This window comes from Mus pahari, chromosome 5, assembly GCF_900095145.1.
Source record: "Mus pahari chromosome 5, PAHARI_EIJ_v1.1, whole genome shotgun sequence".
In the NCBI taxonomy this organism is placed as follows: Eukaryota; Metazoa; Chordata; class Mammalia; order Rodentia; family Muridae; genus Mus; species Mus pahari.
The window spans coordinates 70,632,686-70,643,722 of record NC_034594.1 but is presented as its reverse complement, the minus strand read 5'-3'; the positions used below and the strand labels follow the sequence as shown (position 1 = coordinate 70,643,722).

Sequence of the window (11,037 nt, the reverse complement as noted above, 5' to 3'; positions counted from 1 at the left end):
CCTGGAACTCACTCTGTAGACCAGGCTGGCCTCGAACTCAGAAATCCGCCTGCCTCTGCCTCCCAAGTGCTGGGATTAAAGGTGTGCACCACCACCACCCGGCAAACCTGGTCTCTTCAACAAGGGAATTGGTGTTTTAAGTGTAATTAGAAACATAGATGGTTTTACCTATCTGATTGCAAAGAGATAAGAATTTGTCCTTTTTAGACAGAAGCTTGAGAGGTGAGGTACATTCTGTGTTACTCTTTTAGCATATTGGCTTAGTTATGCAAGGGAAATTCAGTGCATGAATGAAATGTGTTTATATCGTGTATAGGTGTTGAAACTGTTTAGACATTCATGGAGTGTGATACAAGTTTCTAGTTTTAAGTTACTTGGTCATATTACATGTGTGTATGTGCTTTGACGAGTGTGTGCCACAGTGTGAGTGAGGAGGTCAGAGGACAATGTATGGGGATCTGTTTTCTCCTACTTTGTGGTCTCTAAGTTGTTAGGCTTGATGGTAAGAATCTTTATCTGCTGAGCCGTCTCGTCAGCCCTTTTCTAGCCTTCTCGATTAGCGTGTGCTTGTTTTGTGTGGAGGAGTGTCCTAGGTTCTGATTGAATGTGTCTATGAGGTAAAGGTGCCTGAAGAACAAGGGTGAGCATCATTGCCTGAGCCCTTGATGGGAAGTGCTACAGCAGTGCTTCTCAACCTTCCTAATGCTGAGACCCTTTAATACAGTTCTTCATGTTGTGGTGACCCCCAGCCATAAAATCAATTTGGTTGCTACTTAGTAACTGTAATTTTGCTACTGTTATGAATCATATTGTAAATATTTTTGGAGGTTTGCCAAAGTGGTCTAGCCTCAGGCTGTGAACTGCTGACCTAGAGGCCTCCATGTTACCTCCTGTACTGGTTTCTCCTCGGTTGTTTCTAGGGGCCCTAGTAACTGCTGGTGATGTGTGTGTTCTCTGCAGATTCTGGTTGCCAACGACAAAGCCTGCAGCCTCCTAGGGTATAGCAGTCATGACCTGATTGGCCAAAAGCTCGCCCAGTTCTTCCTCAAATCCGATTCTGAGGTGGTAGAAGCCCTCAGTGAGGAGCATGTGGAGGCCGATGGCCACGCTGCAGTGGTGTTCGGCACCGTGGTGAGTGAGTGTGTGCTCATGTATGCATGCACTGCAGTGGGTTGAGGGCTTGTGGGGTGGAGGGATGCTGTCCCTGTCTTTATTGAAAGAGTAGCATGTAAAGGAACATGCTCAATTTCCCTGCCTCAGGTCTGACTTTAAACTGTTTTCGCTGTGTGTTTGGCAGCACCTACGACTTCAGCATCTTGACTGAAACTTGATCCTGGTTCTGTTTCCCAACCTCAGATGAGAAGAGGAATGGGCCCTTTAAAACCAACGTGTTCTTAAGATAGATATAGTGGCTGTGGAGCTTTGTTGTCTTTGGGGAGCCCCCAAATTTGGTGAGGGTTGAGACTTGGACTACATTTTGAAAAACTCCAGGTACCACATGAAAGTCCCAGAAAAGTGATATAATTCTTCCTGCTATCCTCCCCCTCATTTTTTCATGCGTTTATTGATAGTACAAATTTACAAATGTTGCAGGTTTCTCTTATCCCTGCTAGCTTCCAATTAATTGAGATAGGACTGTTTTATTTTATTTTATTTTTTTTAACAGCTTTAAGGCACAACAACTAGCCAGTAGAGAGCTCTGGGTCTGACTGAGAGCCTGCTTCAATGAATAATATGAAAGAGTGATAGGGGATAATTCCTGACACCAACCCCAGGCTGCTGTATTAATCTATTTTAGCAGATTTAAAAAGCAGTATTAATCTGTTTTAATCCTCTAAGCTTATCTGGCTACCTCCCAGACAAAATCTCTGAGATATTTGCATTTTATGTCTTCCTCTGCTCCAAGTGTTTTCTTAATTTTTTTTCTTTAAAAACTTTTTTTTTAAATTCACTTTACATCCCGATCACATCCCCCCTCCTTCCTCTCTTCCCAGTCCCACCCTTACAAGTCCCTTACCCTACTGACCGACCCTGGGTACCACCACTCTCTGGAGTATCTAGTCCCAGCAGTTCTAGGCACATCCTCTGCTGCTGAGGCCCAACTAGCAGTCCAAGTAGTGGGGAAGGGGATCCAGTCAATGGCAGGGAACCACTTGTTAGGGAACCCACATGAAGATCAAGCTGCATGTTTGCTATAAATGTGTGTGTGGGGGTCTAGGTCCAGCTCCTGCGTGCTCCCTGGTTGGTGGCCCAGGCTCTCTGAGCCCCCCGTGGTCCCACTCTGTGGGTCTTCTTTCGGTACCTTTGACCCATCTGACTTGCTCACTTCTATCCCCCAATTTTCCCACAAGATTCCACCTGATGTTTGAATGTGGGTCTCTGCATCTGCCTTCATTCACTGCTGGATGAAGCCTCTCAGGAGGCTATTATGCTAGACCCCTGTCTGCAACATAGCAGAGTATCACTAATAGTGTCAGGGGGTATCTCTCTTGCATGGGATGGGTCTCAAGTTGGGGCAGTCATTGGATTGCTGTTCCCCCAGTCTCTGCTCCATCTTTATCCCTGCATATTTTTTTAGGCAAGACAAATTCTTACGTCTTCTAGATCCTTTCCCCAAGGACTTCTTCCCTCTCTCCCTCTCCTTCCCCTGGGTGGGAGGAAGTCTAGTCCTATTCTCTCCCCTGCTCAGTCCCTGGCTGATCAGCTCTTTATTGGCCAATCAGGGAATACTTTTGAAGCCAGAGTTACACAACATTAAGACAGGAGATTCTCAGAATAAGGATTGCAGTTACGGGGGCACAGAAGTCAGCATTTGAATAATACAAGGATAATCTTTACACAGTAACATGCGTACAGTGTGTGTACGCATATGCATGTGTGTGTATGCATATGCTTGTGTGTATATGCATATGGATATGTGTGTGTGCATGTATGTGGCAGCCTGAGGTTGGTGTCAGGAATTATCCTCTATCACTCTTTCATATTATTCACTGAGGCAGGCTCTCAGTCAGACCCAGAGCTCTAATGGCTAGTCTTGCTAGCCTACTTGCTCTGGGTATCCAGTCTCTATCTCTGAAACTGGACTTAGAAGTGGGCCTCCACTCTCACCCAACATTTAGGTGGGTTCTGGAGATCCTAACACAGGTTCTCATGATTGTTTGGCAAGTACTGCAACTGATGAAGCATCTCCTAAACTCTCTGAGATGCTCCACAATTGTATTAGTGCACCTGACTCTTACCTTTAAATCCATACATTCCATTTATTTGCTGTGTGTGTGGTGGTGGGATTAGAGTGTTTTACTGGAGAGTTTTGTTCCTCTCTCCTAGGCTGCTGGGTATATCTGGATGTTACCAGGTGAGTTGAATTGTTGAATGCCGAGGGCTGAGCCCCAGGCATGAGAACTTGGACAGTGTCAGCTGTATTAGCAAATTACTGGATCAAGAAGCTGATTACTGCCAAGAAAACAAATAAGAACAAACCTCATCAACACCGGTAGCAAAAGGATAATTGAATGTGCATGTGAGCTTTTCTTACCTGCTGCTTCTCTTTTACACATGGGCTCCTGCCTCCCATAAGAAAGATTTTGTCGGGCTGAAGAGATGGCTCAGTGGTTAAGAGCGCCGACTGCTCTTCTAAAGGTCATGAGTTCAAATCCCCAGCAACCACATGGTGGTTCACAACCATCCGTAATGAGATCTGATGCCCTCTTCTGGGACATCTGAAGACAGCTACAGTGTACTTACATATAATAAATAAATAAATCTTAAAAAAAAAAAAAAAAAAAAAGAAAGATTTTGTCCTCTTGGTCCACTGACTCACCAGTTCTCTCTGCAAGTATTGACCCAGATACACCCTGTGTGTGTTTCAGGAGTTTTCTACGTGTTTCTCAGTCAAGGGTGGCAGTCAAAGATTAGCCATCACACTGAGTAGGAAACCTGACCTGATAATAATTCACTGACTGTCGAACTGAGGATTAGAACCTCATGTGTACTTTGGTAGGTTTCTGAAAGTAGATGAAGCTTGACTGCTCTTAGGCATTTAAAGCACTGGGGAAGATCTTCTGATGACAAGTACCTTGGGATGCTAGTTGAAGGTATACCACATTGCAGATGCTGCATGCCTGGTACAGTAAATGTGTGTCTATAGGTGGACATTGTCAGCCGAAGTGGGGAGAAGATTCCAGTCTCTGTGTGGATAAAGAGGTTGCAGCAAGATCGTGGCTTGTGCTGTGTAGTGGTTCTGGAGCCTGTGGAGAGGGTCTCAGCCTGGGTCGCCTTCCAGAGTGATGTGAGTATATTTTCAAATCTTGGCTATCTTCTGCTAACACGTGTTCTTTTTTTTGTAAGAAAAAAAGTGCTAGAGCTAACTGGAGGTTGTCTTGGCTATGCTGCATCCTTTGAGTAAGGAGTCCCATCACTGATGCCTCGTTTCCTTATCTATAAAATGGGAATATAACACTCAGGATTGTTCTTATGCCTAAAGATGTCACACTGTTAGAATAGTACATGAGCATGAACTGGGATGTTGTTACTGGAAAGTCTGGTGTGGACCAGAGTTTTTGGAGAGTACTCAAGAAAATGGTATTGCTCTTGTGAAAGCCTATGACATGCCTCTTGCTCTTTGGATATAGAAGTTGTACCATTGTTCTTGCATTTAGTTTTTAAACACTAGAGCATAACCTTCAGTGAAGTTTAGAGAAGTGTGAGAAGCTTCTGTCAAGAGCATTGCTTTCTTCCCCCCAGGGAACTATCACATCATGCGACAGTCTCTTTGCTCATCTCCATGGGTTCACATCTCCAAAGGATGTAGTTGGGCAGTGTGTCATAGACTTGATTCCATCCATGCAGCTCCCTCCTCCTGGCCAACATGTCCCAAAGGTAGGTACCTGACCATCCTCATTCCATTCCTGCCGACTGCTCCACATCCCACACCTCCTCTCCACCCCACCCCATCTCCATGTGGATGCCCCCACCCCCACCCCACCCGACCTCTAAACTCCCTGGGGCCTGGGTCTTGACCTCAGTGTCATTCTTGGATGGGGCAAGCTCTAGCTCTAGTTCTCAGAGTCCAAGTGGTCTGACTGGTTAGCTTTGTCTCCTGAGTCCTCCTCTTTTTTCCATGGTCCAGGAGGATGGGCTGATCTGTAGGGTAACCTTGCACCCTGCTTAGAGATCTCCAAACAGAACAGATAGGATTGTATGTAATGACACATAATTAGTTGGGGGAACTGAGGCTGGTGATTATAAGGCCCCCTGCAACCTGGAAACTCTAGGGTATGACCTGGGTGTGGCTCACCCAAGGTTGAAGGTCTGAAAACCCTGAGGGCCTCTGGGGGAAGTCCTAGAGCTCAAAGGCCAGAGATCCTGGAGTTCTGACATGAGGCATTCCAGCTGCAAGAGAGAGATTCCCATTGGTCCTTTCCCCGTTTTCTCTTCAGACCTTGAGCTGACTTGATGCTGCCCATATTGAGCATGGCTCTTCCTTATTCAGACCACCCAGAATCACACATATATCTGGAGGCATCCTGAAAGACATACTTAGAAATAATGCTTGAATGGCATTAGATACTTGTTAGCCGTCACCTCCTGGGGGTGAACAGCCACATCTCACAGAAGGTGGCGGGGGACTTGGGTCATGGTGGATGCTTGGTTCATACTGAGTTATTAATAGGGTCCCCATCTTTCAGCTAGTATGTGGCCTCTACACCGGGAACCTGAGGACTGTGCCTTTATCTGCTGTCTTTTCTGTGCCTTTAGGGATTGACTGACTAGACAGCTGTTTTGGCCAAAACTAGTTAGTTTGTTTTTGGTTTTGTTTTGTTTTTGTTTTTTTTTAAAGGGAGTCCATTCAGTACATCTCCCAGGTGTGGTTCTTTAAATTCAGTCCACTCTGTTGGCTTTTGTGTGTCACATTTTCTGGTTCATGAGTTGCAGCTCTGCCCCCATTTTGTCCTTTGCATCTTCTCTTCTACTCTGAGGAAGGAGCTAACAGACTGACAGGGCACTGGTTGGTGCAGTGCTGTATGTAGAGTGCTATTATAACAGCTGCTGCTGGCCTTAGGCAGACTTCTTCTTTTTTTTTTTTTTTTAATTTATTTATGTTTATATTGTGTACATTGGTGTCTTGCCTCCATGTATGTCTATGAGAATGCCAGCTCTTGGAGTTATAGACAGTTATGAGTTGCCATGTGAGTGCTGGGAATTGAACCTGGGTCCTCTGGAAGAGCAGTCAGTGCTCTTAACTGCTGAGCCATCTTTCAGCCCCTCAGGCAGATTTTAACCTTCTGAGGCAGGTGTCCTGGGAATGGCAGGAGACACATGTAAGTATGTTCTCAGTCCCTATACTAGTCACCATCTCCCCTATATACACAGGATCTCCATGTCCCTCTTCCATTTCTGGCTCAGGGGTCTTGGGGGCAGGTGAGATTGGCAGAAGTGGGTCTTGGTCAGTTCTGCCTCTGATTTAGGTGAGTCTTGAATTCTCTTTGCTCAGTGCACATGGAATGGGTGCTTCACTATGTTCAGGACAGGGAAGATGAGCCACCAGGCCGCCAATATAGTCCCTACTCATGTCTTCCAGAGTGGTCCTGAAGTGGTAGAAGAGAAAGCCTGTGTCCAGGCTCTTATCTGAAACCTGATTCACCCTTGTTAGGAACATTGTACTAGTCAAGTTTGCTATTTATTTATTCATTTATTTATTTATTTATTTATTCATTTATTTATTTTACTTTATTTGAGACAAGGTTTCTCTGTAGTTTTTGCTGTCCTAGAACTCTCTTGTGTCCTAGAACTGGCCTCAGACTCACAGATCCACCTGCCTTTGCCATCCAAATACTAGGAATACAGTGTACACTACCATGCCTGGCTCTAATCGACTCTTTATTGGAAAATCACACGCCTTCCAAATAATTGAAGCAGATAGTATATAATGTAAGGACTTAGTTGTATGTTGGGGGAGGAGCTGAAAAGGTAGGTGGGATGGTCCCTCAGAGTGACAGCAGGAAACCAGCTCTAGTGTGGAAGGACAGAACGTGGGTGTGGAGCTATGGGTACTGTCTTAATGGTGTTTCCTCCGAATAAAACACTGGCAAAAGCAACTTAAGAAAGGAAGGGTTTGCTGGGCGTGCTGGCGCACGCCTTTGATCCCAGCACTCAGGAGGCAGAGGCAGGCGGATTTATGAGTTCAAGGCCAGCCTGGTCTACAAAGTGAGTTCCAGGACAGCCAGGGCTATTCAGAAAAACCCTGTCTTGAAAAACTAAAAAAGAAAGAAAGGAAGGAAGGAAGGAAGGGTTTATTTTGACTGACAGCTGAAGGTATAATCTAAGGCGGCAGGAGTGTGATGCGGCTGCTTACATATCAGCACATCATCCTTGGGAAGCAGAGGGTAATGACTGAATGCTGCATGCTAAGCTCCCCTCTCCACTTGTACAGTCCAGGACCCCAGCCATAGTGGGTGGGTCTCCTTACCTCAGCCAGTGCAGTCAAGATCACTCCCTACAGGCATGCCCAGAGGCCTGTCCTGAAGCTGGTTCTAGACTCTGTCATGATGACCCTAATCATTACAGCCACTCTCATAGACGGATTCTGCTTTCACTGAGACCAGGAAGTGTGGGAGAAGCGTGTCTTCTTTCCCTTCCAGATTTGGAGCTGAGGAGAGGAGTGCATGCAGCCTATGGATGCCAGCAGGCTGTAGTTTGGCACAGATGCCTACTAGGGATGAGGCTGGGACCAGTCTCCTTATTGGCTTGTACCTTGGTCATTATTATGCATTTGTTCTGGACTCTGAATCCTCCCAGCCTGCTGCTGCTATTGCCACAGTTCCAAGTTCTTGGGGTAGGGTGGGCTGGAGCAACATGGATGGGGGATGTTTCTAGCACAGTTATGTGAGTGAGGCTGGGATCTAAAACATCAGGATTGTGCCTACACAGTACTGCTGTAATGCTGAGTGGGGCTGTCCTGTCTTTCAGAGTCTCAAGATTCAAAGGTCTGTTGGGAGAGCCAGAGATGGCACCACCTTCCCTCTCAGTTTGAAGCTGAAATCAAACTTCAAGCCCAGTGGAAAGGCTGAAACTGACAGTGAGGTGGCCTCTGAACCAGGTTACCAGGCTTCTGTGTGGGTGTTCTGCACCATCAGTGGCCTCATCACGCTGCTGCCAGATGGCACAATTTATGGAGTCAACCACAGCTTTGCACTAATGCTGTTTGGTTATGGAAAGACAGAGCTCCTGGGCAAGGTAGGCTTGCCTCATTTCCCAGCTCCTCAGTATCTGATGAAACCATTCTGCATGTGTCAGAGTATCTGAACCTGATGGGCTGTAAAGCTTACAACAGGCCATACCATCCTATTCATAACCAACCATCTCATTGCCCTGGGCCACTCATCAGTGACTACTTTTGGACTGACTGTCTCCTGGATCATTCCAGAGGAGCAAGATTGTCCTCTGCTTAGCATCTGTTTCTGTCCAGCTGGCTTTGGTCTGGCCCATTGACCCAGGTTTTGGTCACACTTAGGTACTGTTTGTTCGCACATACTGAGCATGGTTGGTAGTCGTAGGAGAGAAGGGGTTCTGTATCTTCTCTTCTTGGCTTGGGTAGATGTTTTACTCACCAGGCTTCAGGCCTTAACTTCCTTTTTATCCTCAGGCAGACCTGTAGGGTGCAGTTCCATCATGGCTCTGTACAAGCCTTTGTAGACAATGTTTAACACACTCCATGTCATATACTTTAGCCATGAGTTAGCCTGTTAGATCAGGTTTAGTAGAGAAAGGCCATTTTGCTTCATGTGGTGCCAGCTAGGGTGGCCCACTAGCTGAGTAACTCTGAGGCCTTGATAGCTCCTGTTTTTGGCTTGGATGCTGTTTGGGCATTCATGTCCTGCTTTTTGAGGGTTACCTCACCTTCAGAAGTCATGCCTAACTGCTCCCATGACCTCTTTTTGTCTAGGGGATAGACCCTAGTGGTGTTCTGAGCCTTCTGGGAGGGTACGTAGCTCCTATATGCTGAAGAGGGATCATGGAGCAGCCTTGGGAAACCACCTACTGCCAGCTTTTGGCATCGGCATATCCCTCCCCAGCTTTTGATACCACTGAGTGCCCACCAGGCTCACCTGGTTCCTGGATGCAGGTGCCTTTGACCCTTTACTGGGCACCTTGTTCACTTGGGGCCTAACTCCAAGGCAGGAGCCTCTATCTTTTCTTGTTTCTGCTAGGTAATCCAGGACTGTGTGACTGTGTGTGTTAAAGTATTCTCCTATGAGGCTCTAAAAAGGTTATTCTGCCTTTTAGTAAGACCCAAAAGAGTAACTAACCTCAAATTCACTTCAGTTGAGTTATACTTGATTAAAAAGCAGCTAGAATCTGGCTTTCTGTAGGAGTATTATAGGCTTTGAGACCTCTCGGGGAACCTCATAGGTATAAATCCTTGGCCCTCTATCCTGTCCCACGGGACCTAGTTATTCTGTGGGTTGAGGGGGACCGAGCCTGAAAGAGAAATGGGCGAGAAAGGGAAGGGAGACCAAGCAAAGGGTTGTCAAGGTCTGTTTAATGAGGGCTGAACGCCTGGTTATAAGGCACACAGTGAGGGGAAATAGGGAGGGGTTGAGGAATCATCAAAAGAAACAGAGCGAAGGACAAATGGGGGGATGCTGATTGCAGGCTTGAAACTTTTTGTGATTAATGTCAGAGTCCTGGTGCTGCTCTTCTGGAATTCGGGATGGCTTATCTCAGAGTCCCGGATCCTCCTTAACAGCCCCAGGTGTTTGCTCAAGGCAAGGGTCAGCTGGTTCTCAGGAGCAGCCTTGTGAAGGAGGGGGTGACTCGGCTCCTAACAAAGGACCATTTGGCTCTCAGATGGGAGCTGTTGATGGCCTGGTTACTCTCAGCCTGGTCTCCCACAGCCCTCATTGAGGTTAGAGTTACTTGGATTCTTGTGGCACAGACAGCTGTCCAGGCTTGGGGGCTGCATACAGGCTTGGAAGCAGCATCTGTGTGAGTAGCTCTTAGTCTGGTAATATGGCCCTTGATGGGTGCCCATCAGTGTCCTTGGACCAAGAGCTCTAAAGTTGGCAAATGCAGGGTCCCTGCTCTAGGCAAATGTGAAGTCAAAGACCAGGTATCTACTTGGAAGACATATAGGTATTTGCATGACTTGCCTCACAGTGCATTATGTTTGTCTTTTTTATTAAAAAATAAAAACATTGTAAATTATGTGTGAGGTGCCAGGGAACCAAAAGCGTGTGACCCAGGATCTTTCCCATTCTGAGGACTGAACTGTTCACGTTGCTGATATTTTCATTTTTCAAGGAGGATGAGTTCAGTGGGTCACAGTGGATCCTCCCAGGTTCTGAAATGTCACTGTTTTATTCTCTAGAACATCACTTTCCTGATTCCTGGTTTCTACCACTACATGGACCTCGCATATGATAATTCAGTACAGCTGCCAGATCTGGTCAGCTGCCTAGACATTGGCAGCAAGAGTGGGCCTGGGGAGATGAGCTCTGATGCCCAACAGGACTGGGAACTGGCCAGTGGGGCCCAGGGTAAGGCTCAGCCTCCTCCATCACAGTGTTTATGTTGCTGAGTCGCTCCTTAGAGGTTGGTGGCACCGTAGCAGAGATAACAGAGCAGAAGCCCCTAGTGACCTTTCCTGACTCTGAAGGGTGCGTGGAGCAATGAGAGGCTCTGTCCTAGTTTGAGGCTGTCATGTACAGTCCTCTTGTTCTTTCCCAGGAGATGGGACAGTTGTGGGCAGTGTTTTACAAATGTTTAAGCATCTAGAAGGGAATTAGGAAGTCCTCTAAGACTGAACCACTTGTGCCTATGTCTGAGACACAAATAGCTGGCCAAAGTCTTGTCCATTTAAAGAGAATTTATAACTGAGCCAAGTATAGCAGCACATTCTTGTTTTTTGTTTTTTGTTTGTTTTAAGAAACATTTATTATTATGTGTAAGTACACTGTGTTTCCAGACACGCCAGAAGAGGGCATCAGATCTCATTACGGATGCTTGTGAGCCACCATGTGGTTGCTGGGACTTGAA

The 11,037-nt window shown here is 46.4% G+C and overlaps 1 protein-coding gene across 2 annotated transcripts in view; it reads left to right on the top strand.

The window, feature by feature from the left end:
• Pask (PAS domain containing serine/threonine kinase) overlaps positions 1-11,037 on the top strand; it is a 36,426-nt gene that overhangs the window by 8,349 nt on the left and 17,040 nt on the right. For both annotated transcript variants that reach the window (XM_029538626.1, XM_029538627.1), the window contains exons 4-8: positions 961-1,131; positions 4,148-4,288; positions 4,744-4,878; positions 7,969-8,235; positions 10,370-10,538. In XM_029538626.1, coding sequence (XP_029394486.1) covers positions 961-1,131; positions 4,148-4,288; positions 4,744-4,878; positions 7,969-8,235; positions 10,370-10,538 — 883 coding nt within the window. The remainder of the gene's footprint in view (positions 1-960; positions 1,132-4,147; positions 4,289-4,743; positions 4,879-7,968; positions 8,236-10,369; positions 10,539-11,037) is intronic.